General features: G+C 36.8%; 1 protein-coding gene and 1 long non-coding RNA gene across 2 annotated transcripts; both read right to left on the bottom strand.

Moving 5' to 3' along the window:
* Nucleotides 1-609: 609 nt before the first annotated feature.
* LOC144345437 (uncharacterized) lies at nt 610-6,817 on the bottom strand. The gene is made up of 8 exons (XM_078006869.2): nt 6,684-6,817; nt 4,381-4,593; nt 3,818-3,957; nt 3,406-3,726; nt 3,140-3,272; nt 2,553-2,689; nt 2,126-2,303; nt 610-1,893 (listed from the first exon to the last, which is right to left on the bottom strand). Exons 1-8 carry the CDS (start codon nt 6,763-6,765, stop codon nt 1,634-1,636), a joined length of 1,464 nt encoding a protein of 487 aa, XP_077862995.1. The 5' UTR covers nt 6,766-6,817; the 3' UTR covers nt 610-1,633.
* A 4,799-nt stretch (nt 6,818-11,616) lies between these two features.
* On the bottom strand, nt 11,617-14,003 carry LOC146731529 (uncharacterized). Its single transcript, XR_014926933.1, has 3 exons — nt 13,692-14,003; nt 12,029-12,353; nt 11,617-11,658 (listed from the first exon to the last, which is right to left on the bottom strand). It is a non-coding gene; the product is annotated as an uncharacterized LOC146731529 (long non-coding RNA).
* Between the last annotated feature and the right edge of the window lie 10,872 nt (nt 14,004-24,875).

Genomic DNA, 24,875 nt, shown 5'->3' with positions numbered 1-24,875 from the left:
ATAAATACCTACTACCAGCGTATGAACTAAGACTACAGCTAGAGGGCGCTTGTTCTTAATGATCTATTTTTGTTGTATACTGTGTACCGATTGCGACGATTGTGTGAGAACACATTCTCATTTATTTTATTTCGAACTTGTTCCTCGTAAAAACTGATGGAATGTAGGAATGAAGCACCCTTCCCGACATAATTAAATTTTCACTGCGTGATCCCGCGTACTACGTGAAATGTTGTCTCTTACTGATTCATGTTATTTTCTTGGTATGACATAACATGAGGTTCGAGTAAAAGTGTTATCCCAAGTTTGATCACTCGATCGCTTCGGTATAATATTTGTGATGCATTAGTCGTCCAGCATGTGGCCCTTGGTCCGATGGGTCAAGAATGCCGTTAACGAATCAGAACGCAAATCACGGTAATGTCAGGGGGAACTCAAAGTTTTTCGAATAGTAGTGCCTAGAAATTGCACTGCAGGACAACTAGATTGCAGTTGAAAATTGGATGACGATTTTCGAAAGAGGAAATTATAAAAGGTTTAACAAGTAAACGTTTTGAGGTCATTCATAATAAACAACTGAAACAACTGTTAATTAATTCCAGACATCGCTTTTTATCATGTGGTATGAAATTTTTATTATCAAATGCGTTTCAAAAGCAAAAAGTGACTACACACAATTTAATATCAAAATAGGTATTTAAAAAAGCACAGTAATTCTTCATTCATCTCATTGTTATTTATTTGCTACATAGAACATATTGTCAACGCCCGCGTCATTTTTTTTCAAGCTGATAGTATGTGATAGTTTGTTCGTACATTTTGTGATATCACACGATGAATATTTAAGCATTGAACATATGTTTAATGAGAATATACTATTCAAGGATTTGACAAAATGTTGTTGTTAAAGGTCGATGGTCGCCGCACCGCGCATGTGCGACATTTGTGTTGACAAACATTGATTTCCCGCAATCCTATGCGCTCTTTTAATGAAAATAACGAGTACGAGTTTTGACATGGGCACGACTTGAAATAGTTACCGCTGGCGACCCAATTACAAATTAGTAACCTCTCAGTTTGTACTCATTGGTTTGCGCAACAATCAAAGTCGCCATCTTTGTTTATACTAGACCGATATCTCGCACATACGTGGCGCGACGACCCCCGCCCTTTAGGGCAGATCGAGCTGAATACAAAATTTTTATTGATGCATAAGTGTGCAATGAAATATTATTATTTGACTTATTCCTCTTATTAAATTAACCGATAGTATTGAATGCATGGAATAGATGATATATAACCTTAACTTGGTCTAAACCCTCTAAAACAACAATCTTTATAATGAGGATATTTCAATGCAAACACAAAACATTCAACTTCTAAACTTCCAGAAATGTTCGTATTTTTCATTTGGTTTTTTCCCCTCAATTTAAGCAATAGTTTTATTGGATTGAGCAAAAATTGAAAGCAGTACTGCACAGCAAACAACATTCAGGAACTTATGTTTGAGAAAAAACTAGTTCAACAATTCTCGGTGATAATATATAAATACATGTATGTCACTACATTGTATTATCATTATTCTAATAGTATTATATGTTTGATTGAGAACCTCTAAACTCATAACTATTTTCTAGATATTTCCAAAGAATTTTTTAGAAAATGCAGTATCATATAATTGAAACATTTTGTCAGAGGAAAGTAGCGGTATGTTTAGAGTTGCTCTTGGCAACGACAAGCAATTTATGCACGTGTTTGCGGTTGGTATAAAAGTTGATGTTACGTCAACGAATTCTATTGACGGTGCAATGCTGAATCCTAAGACAGGCTCTTCGTCTGCCCCCGTTACAAACTGAAGGACGTCTGAAAGTGATATAGAATCTCTTCTGCCGCCTGCAAAAATAAATGGATATTACAAACCACGTTCAATGTATGGCTCGCACAAGCGTCCAAAGCAACACTGCCTACTTATAGTGTGCGCTACTATTCACACAGCTACTGTCTGGACGCCTTCATACTCGAGACTATTAGCAATTAGTATTCCAAATGATTATATGATATGTTTGTAATAAGTATAACTCAAATATTTCACTCTCTTTTCACACACTATTCTCTTTAAACTTACTTGCAACGTCTCTAAGGTATTTCAAAAATACACCATACACAGCGCCCTCCAGTCTCCTGCTATTTGAACCGTCCTCACTGAAAGATGGCGTCAACAGTGATCTTAACTTTCTGAATGTCATAGCACTTGATGGATTTGGTTGAAGAAGGGACGCAAATGCGGGAATCGATTTACTGAGCTATAAATCAAACAGAATTATCATTTAATTGTACACATTAAATACACATACATCACGATCGATAACTTAATTGCATTATACATAATAGTTATGTAGATGATCCAGGGTCATGTTAAGACCTTTTTGGAAAATCCGTGACTTACACCTATCACATTTTATTGTACATACGGTGTATAGTTATTATGCAGTTGCAAATCAATTTCCTAAATTGTTATATAGCTACATGTGATAATACCATTGGGTGCCTACCTGATATATTCCTATTTTACTCAGACCCTCACGTAGCTTAATTATGCATGGAGAAGGGTCACTGCTGATAAGTAGTTCATGGCGTACACCATCTGACATAAAGCGAGGAATTTTTCCATTTTGAAAAATGCTGAGACCTGTAGTATTAAATACTTCTCATTACAGACAGACCTGGTGTATATGGGATTTACAACGTGAAATGTGAAGATATAGAGGAACTCAAGGTTACATGCCAAACGTCTTGACACCACCTGATTGATACATGAAATATGCCAGCTGTAGTGGTAAATCCTTACCCACCTAGTTGTAAACTGGATAAATCAAATGAATCAATCGGGTATGTAACTCGTAAGTATAAATACATATACCACATTTGCTAGCTACTATACAACAGAAGAATGTGTTAGCAATATATTTCAATTGAATTACAGTAGTGATTTATGGCACTCACCACAATTATGACTTGTGCTATGATATGGTGTGTTACCATGATAATTGGTATACATAGAAATTAACTTCATGTCGACAAAACCAACAATAATGAGCCAAGCTACAAACTAACAACGAAATCAATGACACCATCTTACACATAACAACACCAACTGTTGAATAATCATCCGCCAAATGCTCTCTCAGGCCATGGTCAAAATATTTAACCTTTATTTCTTGTAACACATTAGTAAAAAATTCTTTTCGTGGCCCACCATAGTCCTTTGCCTTCTGCAAAAAATAAATAAACACGACACATATACAAATTGTATTGTATGTGATTTATTATGAGCCACTCTTAAAACCGTTCAAACCAAGATTGTAATTGTCATATATCATGATTCTATAGTTCACATAGTCTTACCTCGCCATAAAAATCGACTTCAAGGGTTTTGCGCAGATCCCGTGATGAAAGAATGCTAACTTCATCAAGTGCTGTTTCCAATAGGTTAAACCTGTCAACGATGATATACGATGTGTCTCCTTCACTATATTCATTTATGTTTTCTACTTCCAATGGTCTACCAATCATAACCTTTGATTGGAAATAGCGGAGAATTTCAACCGGATTTGATATATTTTTTTCTTCACAATACGTCACCGTTTCCTTTACTATTTCATCAACAAATATATCCCCGTTTTCCTCTTTGTCTATAACAATATCTGTTGTCATATGTGACGCAGACTGAAAAAAAAAATACAGACGAAAGATCAGAATAGAAATTTATATTCCCTTCCAAATGTAATGTATGTAAGTATAACTGAATTGTAGATACCTGAGTTTCTTCTACAGCTGTCGCCACCTGGCTTTGCTGATGAATTTCCACACTCTCGCGTGTACCACGATCGTCAGTTTCTTGACATAGCGCATGTCTACCACTCTCTTCGAAGGGTCTACTTGGGGATTCTACCACTTCTATAGTACCAAAATATCGATATATAGACAGTTTATATGTTATCAACAAACTTCGTGTTGTCCTATGGATAACACTTTCTAAATACACTTAACCGTAGAATGTGCAATTAAGGATGTTCCCATGATATAATTCAATGGATGTGGACGGCGAATGCTTGTATATATGCTGCTTCATAGTTTAAGCAAAAAGTGCAAAATTGATTTAAAATAAAACATTGGTTTCAAATTACAAATATGCGTTTTGGTAGAGGGTAAAGTATTGTAACACATGGCACATGATAGGGCTGTCACTTGATATTTCCATAGAGAGGTACATTTTTCATTTATTTCAATATATTGTTATTATGAAGCATATCATTAATAATGTATATATATCTGATTATACTACCTTAATATTCTATAAAAACATTAAAACCATGTTACCTGTTTTTCCTTTTTCATGATATTTTTGTAGTTTTTGTGCCAGTTTCTTCAGGGCAATAGCCTCCAATGCTTTCTCCAAAAACAGAGTGTTATCTCTTGTGATGTTTCCCTGATCATGCAGTGTTCTGAATAAATCAAACGGATGTTCAATGCTTTCCAAAGTTCTTCCTGGTATAACACTAACACAGCGACGCATCATGTCTTTTGTATGACCTACGAAAAACAGTACGAGGACAGTTACAACTACAAGATATTGGTACATTATTACCCGTGCGTACCAGTAAATTTTGTTGCCCGCAATCATCGGATATTTGTGTAATTCAAAAGTCACATTAGCCATCAATACTATGTGCTCTCCTTTGTTTATATGTCATCGCCTGGCAATCGGCTGGACTGAGGAAATAAGCTATATATAGCAGTTTAGGAACTTGTTTAAGACGAAATCAAATTCTTGAATGAGGTTTGCTGCATATGTCGGTTGGCATTTGTGTCGCTTACACTGGGGCAATGAGCGCGCGTCTGCCTTAAGCTGTAGATGCAGGTTCGTGAGCACGTTGTGAAAGAAACTGGCGACATGAAGTATTAAACACTACTGTATCTATGCCAATATATTCATACTTAACAGCACATTGAACATATATATATTATATTATATTATTATATTATATATATATAATAGGCGGTGTCCTATTCGAAATTCTATGGAATGATTGATTAGTCCGGGGTCCATTCTTTTATTACGCATATTAAATGGTCATGCAAATAAACAATTATCTCAGTTGGCCCAGGAAGTGCAAATCTAAACAGCTCTCATAATTGTTTATTTCACGTGAAACTTTTTTCAATAGTTAACAAAGTAGGGTCCGATAAAAAGCGGTGCAAACGACAATTCAGTTTGATTTATTGGCCGTAATGTATTATTTTGTTTACAGAATATATTAATATTTAATAATCAAAGATAAATTATCGAAGTCAATTCGAAATTAATTCGCATTTTAAGAAAAACTACTGTAAACTACTGTTTCATTCAACCGCAGACGAGACGGTTGATAAAAATGGCATCGCAGATGATTAAAACAACATCTCGTTGCCAATTTTGATGTTATTTTCGTGATTTTATGTTTGTGTATTTTGACACTGAAAAGTATCTTGCTATTCATTACAATGTTATCAACTGGCAATGTACAGTTATGTTGTGTAAAAAGCTTATTTTAGTATCGTTCACAATGCAAAAAAAAACACAAAAAAACTCTGAACTCTATCTACCAAAAGAACAAAAGAAATATTGACCACTTTATTTCCTGTACGCGAAAATAAATAAAAATAAAAGTATTTCACAGTATGCGACTGGAAGATGTCAGACTAGAAGTTGTTCACATGTTCATGAAATAAGGGTTTAATACGTTTATTTATCATTTAAAATGTATAGTTTTCGTGTGTTTTGTCTTTTTCCACTACGCATTGCATGCTGACACCGTCTACCTCTAGTTGATCGCACTTGAGATAAGTAAAATAGGGAGCCAGGACAAACCACCACACGCACTGATGCACATATCATCAACAGTAACTTGTCAATCAAAGAGGAACGAAACAAACTCTCGGGATATTTAAAGCGCGAGGGTCGTCACCTGTGCACTCGCGGGAATTGAGTCCCAAGCGACAATAACAACACACGCTAAAAACGCAAAGGCTCATGGGTAGACGCATATTTGTAAACAAAGACACGCTATGGTCATGCGCAGGTGACGACTCCCTCTCTTTAATTACATACGCTTACCTCGGTTACTAAATTTTAAATTTGTTTAGTATGCTCCACAATTGGTAAGCTCTGAAATGTTGATAGTCTCTAACCAAGTACCCACGAACCTACATCTTTACCTTAATTTGCATAAGACCGCCAATCATTTGACATAATTTCGAATAGGTCGCCGCCTTTGCGAGCACTCATAATTACACGTTTGTCTAATGTTTGATGTGATTGTTAATTTGGATATTAAGTTTGCGTGGGGGTATTTCCTTGTAGAATCAGTAAGTCCACGTAATGTCAGCGCTACTTAACGATAAGTACATAACCAACACTGACAATGGAGTGTGACCCAGTGAATTCTGTACAAGTAGTGGCAACACGCAATAAATAATAGTTATGTAAACCACACCCATGGAATTTAGTGAGGCAAATGGTGGCTGTTCAGACATAGCGTCATCAACAACAACACAAGCGTGATTGTAGCCTAAATCATTTACGGGCCATGTGTCTCGCTTTTCCGGGGAGTTATCATTGCACAGTTAATTGTGTCACTTACTTTCTGTCATATCCATAGCAACGTCGTTCAGAAGCTCGTAAAACGGGTCAAATTCGTATGAAGCGTTCCTCAAGGCAGCCATCTTGCCTGTGGCCCCACGTCTGCGTAGTTGTTGATGAGACGAGCTCTTGTGGACTTTGTACTTTTTCCGGTTTGCGTGTACTGACCCATTATATACGGTTACATAGCCCAACAAAAATAAAAGCCGTTTCTTTTAAATGAACTTTAGAATTTGCATGTTCCTAACGTTTCTGACAATGACACTGACGAATCTTATAGCTACGACATGTATTCACACTGTATTAGACAATATATGTATATATATTTTCACTTTCTCGCATATAGATGTCATATTTTCTGCATACTATTGTAATACATTGAATAGATCTAAGCTACATGTAGCATATCACACCTGGGCCTTGTAATATGTCAGGTCGTAACTCTCACTACTTTAAATAAGAGTTGAATCATTCATTGCATGGATGCACTTTATTTACCCAACTAACAACAACCACAGACAACAAGGTTGTACCCAGCATGCAATGCCCTCGGGCAAACTCAATGTATCCCACCTTTCTTTGTTTGAATGAAAAGTATATATGTATTATGTCAAACTTAACAAAACGTGTAGAACTTGATCACAGTTTTTTGAGAGACTGAATACTCGGCAAAACATTTATTACCTCATAAAATATTCGCATATTATATCGAAATGGTGTCACTATCGCAATAGATGCTGAAAAGCCAGGGTTAGAAAAATTGTAATAGTAATACAACATAGATTAACACAGATTATTACGTTTTGCAATATATATTATGTAATACAATGGATTGGTGTTATTGCTGCATAACCAGCATTCCATCATACACACACACACATATATATATATATATATATATTGGAAGGTAGTCGATTATTCCAGGTGAGAGTGCTCAATACTAAACGATGAGTTTGTAGAGCAGATTTACATACGTGGACAGAGAAATTAAGACACGACTACATGAGTAAAGTTCACTCTACAGTACTGTTTCGTAAGGTACATGGAGTACCTCACTCATCAGGAGTTAAGACTTAAGTTAAGTACCTTATATATATACATGTATATATATATATATATATATATATACATATATATATATATATATATATATATATATATATATATATATATATATATATATATATATATATATATATATATATATATATATATATATATATATATATATATATATTCCAACATATAAGACATTTGTCACCATATCTGGGTCAGAATCACATGTATTTTATTGTCAGGTATAACGCACCACGTATCAGCAAATCATATGAGCAGATTCGCGCTAAGCAAGTTATGATGTTTAATATAGTAAACATACAATGTTACTCAATCGACATTAACAGTCATAAACAGTGGAATGAAATGTTCAATAATGCACAAACATATAAGAGACTACTGATAGAGCCTTGTTTGTTTAACAGAGTACAAGATATTAATGTCAATATTAACTGACATAACTTACTTGGCTTGTCCTCTCCTAGTAGACCGTTGCGCCATGTCACTTAGAAGCAGTGACTGTTACTCGTCACAACGATGACGCTCCACATCACGATTGGAGGACATAACTCTATCCTTTGGTCACCCGACATGCAAAAAGGGCTTTTTAGTCTGTGTAAAATACTAAGCATGTCGGCAATATTGTTTCTTTCTGGGTATATTTGATAGACACGTAGCAAGTACCACAATTTTTACACGATTCGCATGCTATACGTGTATCTTTAGTATTTCATTTGTGCCAAATCATTGGAAATTCACTTTAGCAAATTATATTCCAATGTACTACATGGACGAGTCTTTGTCGTGTTTCTTTACGTTATTGTTTATTAACAATTCGGAAAGTCATCACCAGGACAATCCAGACATTTATAAACTCTTGCCTACGAAGAATATTAAGAATATGGTATCCAGATGTGATCACAAACCATGAGTTATGGGAAAGAACAAATCAGCAGCCCATAAAACAGGAAATACTACAGAGACGCTGGCGATGGCTAGGACACACCCTTCGAAAACCAACCCAAAACATCACAAGGTCGGCACTCAGCTGGAACCCACAGGGCAAACGGAAACGGGGCCGTCCAAGAAGTACCTGACGACGGGGCCTAGAGGCTAATGTCCGGAAGTTGGGCTATACCTGGAGGGAAGTGGAGCGTCTGGCACAAGACCGGCCTGGTTGGAGAAATCTTGTTGATGGCCTATGTCCCAGGAGAGACGATAGGCATAAGTAAGTATGTAAGTAAGTAACAATTGGGACTATGGGATTGTAATGATCTTTATTGACGTACAGTCACCTGTCGCTACCACAGCAACACAACGCACACATAAGCACTTTCGTTCTCATTATTGCAGCTAACATAGGAAGAAACGCATAGAAATGACACGGAATATACTGTGACAAATCCCCTACTTAATAATACAAGAAGGTGATTAAACACATACACATGAAAGAAACGCATATCAAATATAAATATATTGTCAGTATTAGGAAAATATACACAACATGTGATTGCAAAAATAACAACACGTAGTATTTACTCAATTATAGCAAACATTTGGGTATATATCTTTGATTTCAGGCGCAAATAGTATAGAGTTCACAAATACAACTATACTTGTTTTTATATGTCCATGGATTCATCCCCATCTTTTCCCTCTCGATTTCTAAAAATAAAATATATGTGACATGGATTCCCGACATAAATGAGGAGTGTCAGCCAAAATAATACTGTAGAACACGTTGAAATAGCTGCATGCAGTTTTAGCGTATTTGAATCTTGGCATGAAATAACAGAATCCTAGTATAGTGTTCACTATCTCCCTGTGAGAATATTAGCTACATTAAATTAGCTACATCTTGAATTAGCGACATTACAGATTAGCTTAAATAACATGCTAGCTAAAAAGACATGTTTTGCAGTATATTCTAGATCCATGTTGTGCTTAGGTATATCTGTTATTGAGTTTCACGCCGTCGAGCAGGGAGAGACCCAAGTAGGGGATTTCCCGGACCACGTGACTCAGGTCAATCATCTACGGCAGCATAGCGTTGCAGGCGGATCGAAAATAAAACAGGGGTGGAATTATTCTACCCCGTTGCGGTACGCTCATTCCTTGAGTTTTGGTATTGTTAGCGTCTACTCAGGTCGTGTTTAATCACCAAATGAAACATGCGTTATTATACACACATGAGTCAGTGTTCATTATGACATACAAAGCGGAAATGCGACTTCGACATATTTCAAAATATTTCTTAATTTGACTTAATATTGGTATACATAAAATAAAAAAATAACATATATAAAAACGCTATACCCATTATATATCACGAATATATGGACATTAATAACTTTAGGGATATATTGGCCAACCATAACAACGTTTTCACGATGAATGAATTACGATTATTATATAATATTTGTTATATACTAGAAAACATCAAATGCTATTAAATATAATCAAAGTTATTACAAGGATACCGCAAAGTATGCACTCAGACAGTACGCCGTCGCTGCGCGTCGTTCCATACTTCCGCTGTACTGTCTTCGTGCATTCTTGTCGGTATCCTCGCAATAACAATAACCTCATATTACAACTTGAGTATTTGATCCATGAATAGACAATAGGGTTATAACAGGAAGACAACATTACGTTCTTGAACACATAAAATCCAAATCTCTTGTACACATATTCAGTCCTATATTGACTCAGAATCCGGCTGCAGGATATTGTATATTATCCCAACACAATTCTATGGGACATAATGCAGGCAGCAGCGGAGACCAATATACCTATAATATAACCGTTCAAGCATATTTAATAGTATTTCTTTAAGGTGTAGGACAGATTATCACCTCCAACCGCCATCATCATCGTCGTCCTCAGATAAAAGTCATAATTGTCGGTATTTAGCATTATGCTATGTATGAATATACGAATTGGTTCAGTACACTTTGACACACTGAACTCAAACCACACCACATCTAAATCTAACATACCTAATGCACAGCGATGTATACTTATCACGCCAGATTCCATGTCTGACACTGTAGTAGGCATAGTAATCTCTATATTTGTAGGTGTAACCAGTGTCGTTGGTTCTTACGTGTATAAGAAAAAATATATCGTATTATATTTATCAGGTGATAATCCCTTTGAAGCCAAAGTCATCTTTTGTCGAAAAAAAAAACCCACGTACATGTTTCAAAAGATCTGTAGCCAATACAATACACTATGTCCATTTGGTTCAAAGTTCTAATAAAAACATATAAATATTGGCAATACGTTGCACCGACATTTAGTCGGGAACAATTATGCCACCAAATGGTTAACATAAACGCGAGTAATCTATACTAGTGTATATGTATCCACAAGTTCTATACTCAGTCTATTACTGTAATATTGGAATGTGTGTGCTAGCATAATCTAACCATGCTATAAAGACAGGGACGAGGGATACTCTATATGTAGCCTAGCTCATCTCAACAATGATCGCTATTCGTGGAATATTCCTATAAAATAAACATATTGACTGGAATTTGTGTAATCACATAACAAACACTCAACTAACTTCCATGTTTCTTAAAAGTTAACACATCTAACATCGCAGACACTCAATCCAGTAGCTGATCTGGTACATTTATACGTTAAATGTGTATCCTCGTAAATGAATCAATATGCATGTATCACACCAACGGGATTATACCAACCTGCACATACAGGAAACTTAAAGCTCCACTGGCCATCACTTAGGCAGGTTATAACACGTTCTCCAGTCAACACATACCCCTTAACACAGGAAAATGTGATGTAGTCGCCAGGATAGTAATTTTCAGCGCAAGATAGTGACGGACTCATTATACGATTTTCATCCAAGTATAGTATTGTACACACTGTGACGTCATTTGTCACTGGAATGGCTGTTGAGAATAAGAGATGTGTCATTGATTGCTTTCACGGGAAAGAAAACGTAACAGAGGATAAATTATCATGATATGTCTGCAAACACGTGCAGGCTATATCACTCCAATATTGAGTGTTCTAAACAACAAACATTTCTAAACCACCGCCAAAAACGTCGGAGATATGTGCTATATCATGGTAAATTTGAGATGAGATTTTTCAAAGAAACTGCGCGCTTAAGATTATATAATATAAACAATAATATAAAAGACGAAGATAAAATCTGAACATTTGTTGTATAAAATATACGGTTAGTAGATATTATTTATAAATAACGTTTGTTAGATTTTAAATATTGTTTAAAAAATTTGTAAAACGGACACCCACATTTATATTTCGCAAAGAGTCCGTAGTCTCGATCACCTTCTATTTAATTCATCCACAGCATGTTGGATGAACTGTTGACTTTAATTTCGTCTCCTATATAGTTCCCATGATATATCGTTGACGCTGTATCATCTCCACCATCTCGAACTTGCAGACTACCCAAAAAAACTATAAATAATATATACGACATCAAGTTCTATGATATGATCTTCAGCGGTAGTTATTATCCACACACAGTTTTGTTGTTTGTTTATACCGGGGAAGTTTGGTGAGTAGATGTAACCACAGCGATCCGTCAGATTCCTACTGCATGCTCCTACTGTTGCTGTGAAGATATAATTTATGAAGATATGTATCACGTAAATGTTTCATCCAATCACGTCATAAATATCACAAAAATGTATGTTCGTATTAGGCTTAGATGAGTATATGTGTATACATTTATACGTTGTTTCTGTACTAGATCTTATATTTGACTTGTGCCTTAACAACTAGTCATTTTGAGACGGCATTTGGAGGTGTTCATTTGTAGGGCAGTGGGTGTTGCGCAACGAGGATTACGTCTGCCTACAGTGGCACAGCGCCAAGGTGCGCTGTTTTAATGTATGTCTCGTTGTTTGCCTTTACTTGCAATTGTACAAATATATACAATAGATATCGTCTAGAAAAGCGGTTCAGCACTTTCCATTTTACATTACTGCCAATGGCCGATCAAAGTGCGTTGAAAATTGTTGCTGTGAACGATATGTTACCAAACCAGTATATAATAAATACATTTTACAAATCTGTTACTGTGAAAATACGTATGCGTAAGTGTTTAAATTTTCATAGCTAAGACTGGCATAATGGTCTATGAAAGTTGTCTTATTAGCTTTTCTATCCAAGAAAACATATAATTAGACACCACAATTTTCAAAATCAGACCATTATAACAAATTTTATTAATTTGACCCTTCACGAAAAGTGTGTTGACTTTTCCACATTTTCGGCCATTGTGACGTAACGCAAGGTAAACAAATATGTCAAGACAAGTAAATTGATATGCATCTGAAAACGATTGGATCATTTTTTAAATTTTGACCCCAAAATAAGGGCGTTTTGGCCCAAAAATGGCCGGAAAATGTTGGCATCGCCCCTGACCTGAAACCTTACTATATGAGGACTTGATCTAGCATAGATGCCTGCTTGTGACAAAAAATGCCGAAACAAGGAAACAAGTTGTTTTAAGCACTTTTCTATCTTCCGCTGACTGTCTTATGTATATGAAACGAAATATACACCGCAGTAATATGCCATTCTATACATGCAATTACACATTATTTGGGGGGGGGGCGGCAAACAATGACGTTGAACTACGGTCGTATTTATTTATTTTTTGTCAAATATTTCTTTATTCGTATCTTATTACCATTATCCCACGAAGCATTTCAAGCAAAGTGTTTATTTAGTTTATGTCTTTAATTACACATGATTGAAACTGTGTAATTTTGCCATAAATTAAATGGCTGGTTCATTAGCGCGTATCATATGGTTGATAGCCGCAAGAAGCTACAATTTATACTTACTTAAAATAATTAAATTAAATAATTAAACCTAAATCATCATTGAGAGTACTGTCATCCTGTCTCATGAAAACCAGTGTTCTTTGAAATGTCATACTTACTATCATAAATGTCCAGCTGATAGATTCCACCACATCCCTGCTGCGTATAAGGGTTGGTATCAGTATAACCACTACACTGTTCCGTACCGTATACATCCATGCCATTTATTAGTTCACCTGGAATAGCTTCTCCGTATCGATCGTAGTCTGTATCATCATCACCACAGTAACATTCATTCCCACCGTAGAGGGCTGCAATAGCTTTACCTTTTTCCCGTCAAGTCCCAATGCATTCTGGGATAGTGAGCTTATCTGTGGGTATGTCTTCTTTGCTTGAAGTAGGAAATATTCTCTCTGCTGTCAGACCCTCTTTAAAACGACCACGAAATCCAGGAACTGTTGAAAATAAATACACCATGTTGAAGGCGATGGTGTGCGGTCTGATGAGGTACTTGCATATATAGTGTTCGTATGGGTTAGTCCTGAGTTTAGTTGAGAACAGTACTGTTAATGATTGCGATGTAAGAGCACGATCGAATTGATTATGCATTAAACTTGATATCACAGTATAATATAATTGGCCATATTTATTGACAATTTTCGTTTTCTCTTTTGTTTTATGACTTTATAACCAATATTCAGGATATTACTTACTATTACTTATAAACGTGTATGCGAGGCACCAGCAATAGGTGAAAATCACGGTCAGGTGACCCGATTTCTCCAAAACCCCACCCCTTGGAGCGATATTAAAAAACACCCCTTATTAATATACAGTAGTTCATAATAATTGTAACACATCATATGAAAACAGAAAAAATATCGATCCCATTGAATCCTGAATATGAGAAAAGGAACCCTTGACCATTGAAAATGTCAAAAAGAGACCTCATGCCCATTTTGAACCCCATGGATGCCTCGTTTACTCGTTGGTAAGTTTCAACAAGTGACCCCGACCTTTGGCGTGAATGGCCACTGAGATCTCGTTGAAACAAGAGAAACACGAAACTTTGTTTCCTCCAATAGTAATAGATTATTTATATAAAACCCGAGGTGAACCGACCGGGTTAGGGTTCACGTTTACTCCAAACTCATATAGCTACGGTATGTAGTTGGATCAGTGGACATGATGGAAGTCCAAAGAATGGAAAACTATTTAAGGGCCAAAAACAAGTTCCGTGAATCTCTGTCTGTCTGTCTGTCTGTCTGTCTGTCTGTCTGTCTGTCTGTCTGTCTGTCTGTCTGTCTGTCTGTCTGTCTGTCTGTCTGTCTGTCTGTCTGTCTGTATGTCTGTCTGTCTGTCTGTCTGTCTGTCTGTCTGTCTGTCTGTCTGTCTGTCTGTCTGTCTGTCTGTCTGTCTGTCTGTCTGTCTGTCTGTCTGTCTGTCTGTCTGTCTGTCTGTCTGTCTGTCTGTCTGTCTGTCGGTCTGCCTCAAACAGTGAAAACTGTGTAAAACTATTTGTATTCAAACTGTCAATTGGGACAATTACTAACTACTGCTTACAATAGCATGACACCAACGCTCTATCCATTTCAGAGCATGCGCAGGAGGTGTTATCGGATGTAACATGTATTTCACAGTCTTCCAGCGATTCTGCTGACGAATCACAGCTGATGTCACAGACGTTCACTTCAGTGAGATCACTGTCAAAATAATCGATTTGCGACACAGACAACCACATGGCATCAACAAACCCTAAAGTTGGAAAAAAACAACATTTCAGTCTGTTAACATATACAACCATTGGATTCGGGAGACTACATAGTTTTAAAATAAGACATGTAATGCTTATTTATCTCTGTCATTGACCATGGAAGGTACTAACAAATGGAATGACTCAATAAACCAAAATGAAAAATGAATATTACCTAATTGTTTACACACGATTCTCGCTTCCATCCAGTTCCATCGGGAGCTATTAGTTGCACACACAAGTGCCCAGTCGCCGTTATCTATTCTTATTTCAACGTTTCCAACAAATGGCCTTAAACCACCATACAATCTAACATCGACTGAAAAAAACAATTTGTTGATAAGGTTACTCCGCGATAAATGAGTTAATTGAAGTAATTTCACGCCAGAACCAGAAATTTGGTATATAAATTCACAGTTATTGGTAAAGGTAATGACCATCCTTAGGGCAGGCAACAAATCGTGATATTGCGCTCACAAACATGTGTTATTATTTAACTAGTCACTGGTGATAGACGAGTTTCCCCCAAACTTACTAGGTGAAAGAATGTTATGAAAACCAGCCCAGAGAGGTTTTTAAGCGTTTGTTTGTTTGTTTATTTATTTATTTATGAGAAATGTTGATCAGAATAGCCCACGGTGTGAAATGTATTTTTTTCTGGACAACACATTACAACACAAATCTGAACATTTTGAATATCCGACCTTCTTAATGCTTTTACTTTCCGTTGAGTCAGTAATTGGAAACCTCTGTTAGTCTGGTCCCCTGCCCAATGTCAACGCTGAGGGCGGTAATTGGGGATCAGACTAAAACTTTTGTAATGTGGGTATCTACTTGTATGTGATATTTAATTAAGTTAATAAACTTAAAATATCACAGGTACTTTGAAAAGTCTATATTCTATTGAAGGAGGTCTCAACTCTTCCTATTTCTGTGGAAGCCGCTACTAGAGTGAAAGTGTAGACACTGACTTGGAATTAAGCTTGATATCAGGCAACCAAAGTATGTGTGTGCATCTGGATGAAAACTGATGTTAACAGACTATTATTTTTTTTTATTGCTCGGGTGTAAAAAAATAAGTTACATTACTTATTTACATATTAAAAATGAAATTATTGTAGTGAAATAATTGAAACGAAATCAGGTGACTGGCTTTAAATTAAATTATGTCCAATCGAATTCAATCAATAATTTGAAATCCCAAGATAACAAAGTAAACTACTTAAAGTTCAGCAACATATAAGAAAATCAATATCAATCGTGTTACTTGTTATAATCACTGTTTATTCGTCTGGGATTTCACGTGGCATCTATAGTTTCGTATCAGTGGGAATCTGGTGAGTTTTATTGTCCGTGCTCTCTGTTCCCCGTTATTTAGTAACTGTCTTGTAGTGTTTTGCAAGCCTAGATGTCATACGCTGAATACTTATTTTGACGTTTCTTCGTATTTCACTATTTTTACGCAAGTTTGATAGGGCCTAAAATCAGGGCAGAATTATGTGGCATTGTAACCGGTCGTAGCTCGGAGTCGGGGAATAGTGTCAGTTTTGGGGAAAAGGAAAGTAATATATCGACCTGGTGCGGATCGTAAGTTGGGGAATTCCTCGCTTGGCAAATGTGAGAAGTAAACTTGGGGATCAACTGAGTCACTCGAAGACAAAGATTAGACCATTAAGTAGAGTTAGTTCGTTTTAGTTCATATTTGTAAAACACCAAGACAGAACAGTTCCGTCATAAAGACAGGGGTAAGGTCTCGGAGACGTCCTTCGTGCGTGGGGATTCTCGGGTCGGGATCTCCTCGATTGGTTTTCCGATTTCTCCTTTTAAGGGTATCTGGTTGGCTGCCATTTTAATCTTAATCACGTGGTATTGCAACAGCCAATCGAAATTTAATACACTGGTACGTGACATTTATGACGTCACCTAACGGTGAATAACCAATGGCAGGTTGCCATTTGTTTGTCACGTGATATTTACAACGGCCAATCGAAATAGAATATTTTGTTACGTGATTTTTGTGACGTCACCTAACGATGGCAGCATTTTTTAGAGTTAAGTGAATCCTCCAAGAAAGTCATAAGGGACTATTATTGAATGTGGTTTGTATTACAATTATTATTGCAATAAATAGTTTAAAGCACAAGGTCAATATCTGTAGCTGTATACGCAAATTGAATATTTCTTTTAGTTGCTATCACAGATCATAATAATATCTACGAAAATACATTTAATAGTAATGTCGTAATGTCGTCTTACAAAAAGTTGACGCCCTTAATTTATAATGTATGACATCCCATATTACCTAACGTACTTGTATTCATATTGAATAAAATTAGAAGAAGCTTGGAAGTTTAGAACTACATGGCAAGTCTGTTTGACCGTCTTTTTTCTTAATAGCAATAAACTAAATGCACTGTCAAAGCGTCATTATGGCCAAGTCGCACAGGGGCAACTGCGTCCGTATTTTTCGTCAGTGGAATACTCATTCAGAGCTTGGTATCCAACGATCAAAATGACCGTGACTGAACTGAAGTGTACACAGGATGAGAAACTTGTAGCGAAACGCGCGTTTAAATAGCGAATAAATAAGCGAGCATTGAACAGAAATGTACCATGATTTGTTAACACTCTGTTCGCAAACACGCACTAGTATTAGATGCTTTAATTACATATACTAGAATTATATCACTGAACGCTCAAAGACACTGCAGAAATTGTAAAAGGAGAACAACACACAACACTTGCCCTAGGCTGAATGTTGTTGTTGATAGGACGTTCATTTTATATAACACTCATGTCAAGTCATGGAAGAAGGATATCTATTCACAAGTATCAGTACAGACCAACATGACAAAATATAAGTTGACGATATAGTTACGGCGCCCTATAGTAGTCACTTACACCAACTATTCACCGTGACGGCCTAGATTCGCCACTAACAGCTGTGACTTGCGACAGTGATTAAAACCGTCAGGTGCTCGTGTTCGACCAGCAATAGTCACGGTAAACGTTATCTTTATCGGTGGTTGGCTACAATTATAAAAACTTTGACTTTGACACGAAAACCAGTCAACCGAACTACTTTTTGCGCGAAAATAGCACAAAAGAAAACTACACAACAACAAATTCTGGTAATTAAAGTTTATTTTTTTTAAACGCTCTTACATAGGTGCCAATAGAAATAGTTATAAACTTTGAACATACAGTTGATGACTTGGGTAATTGTAATTACAAAATTTCGTCCCTATCTATTTAATAGGTCAAATGCCCTGAATAAAGCATGGTATTTTTAGTGTTAAATTTATAACATATGTCTAGGAACTGAAAATCCATTACTATAAGGTTGGATAACTAAAGTATTTCCCAAGTAACTATAGAGATACAGGAACAATCTAACGCATTTTTCTGATACGAAACATCTTTATAATCGAGCTTATGACGTTTTAAAGACATATTTTATACTCACCTGCGCAGTTAGACCCAGTAAACAGTAGCATTATTGTCAGCAGATTTAAAGTTGAAACTCGGGACATTATGCTTGAATCCCTAGCAATGGCCGGTACAATGTTGCATTATACTAGTATATGCAACCACAACAATACTTGTTTTTACATGTGCCACGTGAGGTCATAGTCCGTGTTGGGTCACCCTTCATGTACCCGCCGGGTTATTATTTTGTCTAGTCATAGGAGTACCATGGTGTAATATTTTAGACCACGTTTCGAGAAATTGGTTGTTGTAAGAGACAATAAAAAATGAAAGTAATAGTATTTCGCACTATACTAGAATAACTTGCCATGCACAGTTCCTTTAAGTCACATCCTCTAGTGACGAAGAGCTGTGATGTAAGTAGGTTAAAAACAGCCCATTCAGATCGGTTGTATTGTTTTGATGTATGATCGTCTGTCAATAAAGGGACGTTTTTACAGATTTTCCTTTTTTTTTTAAGATTCTATATATATAATCTTTCTTGTTGAGATTTTTTTTGTCATCAAATATAGTACTATATAGCAATGAAAGTTAAACAGATATATATGTACATTTAAACAACTGGTTAATGTTGGCGTGCAAATAAGAAACCGCGGACATTGTTGTCTGCAAGCGTAAGGACAACTTTTCTCGGAATCGAGAAGCACTCGCTTTTGACGGTAATTGGTATGAATAGCTAAATAACAAACTGAATACATCAGTACGACTTGTCAATGCTGCCATTGTACAGTAAATACGCCCCTAGCAACGACTGGGACGTTCCATTATTATAACAGTACAACCGACCACAAAAATAGTACACGGTGCACTCATGGTTTTGATTCACATTGTCTGTGTAGAAGCACAATGTCCAATTTTCAGTCATCCTTCAGGCTCGATGATAAATCTAATCTACTGCTCGATATTCAAACAATACTATTTAGCTATAACCCTTATAGAAATGCCCATATTTGGCTCTTACACAAAATCCACATAGTCCCAGACAATAGCTGCGGTTTACTTGGCAAAATGTCAACAATTGCTACATAAAATGGCCAACACTGTCGTAGGACATTTTTTTTTTAAATTGCAAGCAATAATAAACGTCATTGGCTTCCATTAAACAGATCTTCTATGACTTTTACACACAACCCAGGTAATCGAACTTCTGTTCGCAAATAATGGCCAAACATACACAAAATTCACGATCACTGGCAATTAGGGTGATTATTATTTATGTTGTTTAACGCTCTGATCTAGTTGGTTAATTATAAAATATGCTAATTTTTTCACCCCTGGCTATTTGAGAGGTCAAATGTCGTGAATGATTTTGATTTGGATGATTTATCCAGAATGTTCCCCCAGAAATCTTACATAACAACATTTATTTTAGAAGAAAATATCTTCATAATCGAGCTCATGACCTTATTTGAAGACATCCATTATGCTTACCTTCACAGTTAGACCACATAAACAGTAACAACATTGTTACCAAGCTAATAGAAGTTGAAACCCGAGACATTATGCTCACATACAGAGACAAAAGGACAATTTTTCGTCGAAAAATGAAGACATGCGCATTTGGGCAGTGGCGGATCCAGAGGGGGGGGCATAGCCCCTACCAAACGCATGACGATTCATATCATCTGGATTACGCATAGCTTCTCTGCGATTTTCGCACAGTAATGTTAAGCGAAGCTTGCCCCCCCCCCCCCCCATACATTTTGCTGGATCCGCCACTGCATTTGGGTGCCTTCAGTATGGTGAGTCTATTTGAATACAGCAGTCTGATTGGTGGTTGTTTCCACTTAGATTGAATTCATCCATGGAAACCATGAGGACAATTAATCATTACTATTATAATACATTCAACCACACCATTATTGGTTTGCACATGTGTCATGTGATGACATAATCAGTGTAGAAGTCACTTGCTCAATTTCCTCCCAGCCTACTGCGCCACGACTAGATCGTCTAGTCATTGGAGTTTGGACTCGCGTTTCGAGTAATTTGTTATTATGAGAAACAATAAGATGTGATGAAAATGATAGAAATAGTATCTCTCACTATATGTACTAGGATAACTTGCAATACACAGACGTGCCGTCCAGTAACACAACTCTTTGTTTTGTGACACATGATCACACAACTGTTAATATGGAAGACATTGCTTGCACTTATTATAGTTTATACTCTACTTATACTGCTTGCGCTATAGGTACAGTTCAAAGAAATATCCTCATACAGGTCATGTTTGTCTACAAAATATAGACATATAAGGAAACGTTCATTACCATACAGGGCAGTGTTCTCTGTCAAGGATAGCCATATAAGGAAATGTCCATTACCGTACAGGTCATTGCTCTTTTCTCAAGATAGATATTAGAAAATTATCAGAAAAAAGCTCATTACAACACATGTAAGAGAATGAATGACCATTGTTCTCTACAGATATCCATACATTATAAAGAGAATGTTCATTATCTGTGTTGAACCTGCCGTTGAAGCAACATGTAAACACCCAAACACAACAAGGAGGTGCAAATTGTGTCCTAGGCAATTCTGTCATGAATTTGTTTTTGCGTATCTGTTGATCGACTTAATTAGCTGATTATTAGCGAATTGCTGTGTTATGTCTGTCGTCGTTTAGGCCTATTTGAAGTTTTGGATGGAACTTGGCTCAGTGATTTGGAACTAATTACGAGATAACCGTCGCTATTCTGACTACGTTTCTGACAATTGGTATCCGTAGTTATTAATGTAGTGAACGATTAATCAAAAGATATGACGTATTCAGTACTTAGTGTGATTGGCTTTATGATTGAAGGTTACGCCCTAGAGTCTTTTTACTGCTTTGTAATTGGTTAGAGTTTTGAAAATGAATAAAGTTGTTTTAGTTGGTCTTGGGGAGTACAGCAGAACAGACATAGTCCTGGAGAGACTTGGGGCGAGCCTTGACGCAGTCTAAAAGAGTCTTGGGTCAGCCTTGCGATAGTCTTGGGGATTTTTCCCCAGGGCGCTGTGTCTTATAGAGTGCTCGATTGACCGACTAAGACGAGAGCTGAAACGTATTTCATTGTGTGTGTCTTATTTGACTGTAAAGTATAAGTGACTTTCCCGATCCCGCACCTCGAGGGGACGCGATATAGAGACGAGACGAGATTCCCCCCTGGCAAGTGTGGAGAACCCCAGAGGAGAAGAATTTCCCCGTGATGCGTGGTGTGAGAACCCTGGGCATTGCGTCTTACGCACATTGACATCCTGTGAAGAAAAGTGAAATGGTGAAGGTGTGTCTTTCTTGCAAACCGAACTAACTGGCTCGATGGGAGAGACGAAACCGCGCTTGACGACTAACACCATTAACAGTATGGCACCGATGTACAACGCAGAAGAGATGAAGACTTCTGAACCCCTTATGAAGGACGAATATCGTATAGGACTGAATAATTAAGACTTGAGCGACATTAAAGACAAGAAGACGATAAAGAACGACCCGGGCTAATGCGACGAAAGAAGAAGACGCTATATAAACTTTGATTAGAACTTTAGCTATCTGTGTATTGCTTAGAGAACTGCTCGCTGGACACTGTAACTGACACTGTGTAACTCAAGACGTTGAACTCTTTTCCACAATTTTAACCCTATTGTTCAGTAATGTAATGTATTGCTTGCTTTTCCTATCGTTTTTTCTTACCGTTTTTTTGTGATGTTGAATTGTATGTGTGTAAGCGCCCAGATCTTTTTTTTTTGAACTGATATTTAGTGACGTTCGAGGTCCTTTATAACGATTTAAGCGCGCCTCAGTGGACAAGTATTTGCAACACAGTGTTTTGAGTTTTGTGAAGTTTTATAGAGTTTTAATGAGTTTATGAGTAAGGATTATGATAGGAGGAATGATGCCCCCACGAGTTTTTCAGAGTTTTGAGATTTGTCGATGTACAGAGATATCGACGTTTTAAGAGTTGTTATTGTTTATGTGTTGTTTCCGGAATACTTCTGATGCTTTTTGAGTGGAGAGCACCTTTGTAACATTTTTTAATGTCTTTTTGGGATGAGATGTGGTGCGCTTATATACGTATTGTTTGATAACGCAAGCTTTTGTTCATTATTGACAGGATTGTATGTAACTTAGTAGTTTCTATCGTTTTAGCCTTTTCCCGTCTTTTGGCCAGAGGAGTAATGTGTTATGATAGCTTTGTCTTTGCATTCCGTTTCCACGCCATATGACTTGTGTTTAGATTAACGACTTGTGAGGTCAGTTGAAGTTTATAAGCGTATATGACAGGAGTTTGATTAATAGCTTTTTATTCATTGTTTATTAGTTACCGCTTTGCAATGCTTTAACCGAGAGATGCATCCCTGGTAATCACGTGATCATGCTGTCGACTGCAGCGATTGGCTGATCGCTTGGTTACACCGCCACGCCTTAGTTTTTTTTGATCTTTTGATATAGAGTTTGTAACCTTAGTAACGGAGACAGTGCAGCGAAGGGTTACCTCAGCGAACTGTTTGAGAAAAGTGAGTCGATTGGTAGCCTTTCCCTTGTTTTATTTGAGACTTTATAACCATTGTATTTAGACATTATAATCATTGTACTTAATTAGTGTGTTTTACTCTTTTTTATTTATATCCTTTTATTAGTATTGTATTTAACCTGTATGACGATGAGTAGAGGACGATATCTTTGATTTGTGAGCGTACAATGCCGGGAGGCATAATCTCAGTTTGGGTGAAGGGATGTGTCATGAATTTGTTTTTGCGTATCTGTTGATCGACTTAATTAGCTGATTATTAGCGAATTGCTGTGTTATGTCTGTCATCGTTTAGGCCTATTTGAAGTTTTGGACGGAACTTGGCTCAGTGATTTGGAACTAATTACAAGATAACTGTCGCTATTCTGACTACGTTTCTGACAGTTGGTATCCGTAGTTATTAATGTAGTGAACGATTAATCAAAAGATATGACGTATTCAGTACTTAGTGTGATTGGCTTTATGATTGAAGGTTACGCCCTAGAGTCTGTTTACTGTTTTGTAATTGGTTAGAGATTTGAAAATGAATAAAGTTGTTTTAGTTGGTCTTGGGGAGTACAGCAGAACAGACGTAGTCCTGGAGAGACTTGGGGCGAGCCTTGACGCAGTCTAAAAGAGTGTTGGGTCAGCCTTGCGATAGTCTTGGGGATTTTTCCCCAAGGCGCTGTGTCTTATAGAGTGCTCGATTGACCGACTAAGACGAGAGCTGAAACGTATTTCGTTGTGTGTGTCTTATTTGACTGTAAAGTATAAGTGACTTTCCCGATCCCGCACCTCGAGGGGACGCGATATAGAGACGAGACGAGATTCCCCCCTGGAAAGTGTGGAGAACCCCAGAGGAGAAGAATTTACCCCTGATAATTCACTCAAATATTTATGTTGCATCCCACATGATTTAGAGTATAAACTGAGCTATAAATACGAATGGTTCATCAATCTCACAAGTTAGCCATATCTTACGTAATCTTACCCCTACAATGACATGTACGTTACTGTCCCAGTGTTAGAATAAGGTAATACTTCGTTACTTTGTGAGGTCTCGCATATATATACATGTTTATATCACACATGCTTACTCATCGGCATTTAAACTAAAAAATATTCATTAAATAATTATTAATTCAAGAAATATTGCACAAAACCTTCAATGTCTTGAGATATTGATTTATTTTGCGACTGCAAGCCATAATATCAAAAGGCAAATTTTCCCGCACGGACCAATCGGATTGCCTTGATTGTTATAACATAGTATATACAATTATTACACTGCTTTATTACACCGAACTGACACGATAAATCAGATAAATATTGTGGGGAAAGCCACAATCTATTTAGGAACGTCTACGGTCGATTCAGGAATATCACTCAGTCACGAGAATTAGTTAATCATTTGATAGATTTATTTCGAACTCACCAAGAGATAACAAGATGGTGGAGCAACAGCAAAGTGACAGATTGTAACAATAACAACATTTGAGCGGTAAACCATGTGATTGGCTGAATGCTATAACATTGTAGCTAAATGTAACAATGACGTAATCGTAAAGTTA

Source organism: Saccoglossus kowalevskii, chromosome 18, assembly GCF_978046115.1.
Source record: "Saccoglossus kowalevskii chromosome 18, keSacKowa6.1, whole genome shotgun sequence".
NCBI lineage: Eukaryota > Metazoa > Hemichordata > Enteropneusta > Harrimaniidae > Saccoglossus > Saccoglossus kowalevskii.
Note: the sequence above shows the minus strand (reverse complement) of the source record. Positions and strands in the feature narration are given on the sequence as shown.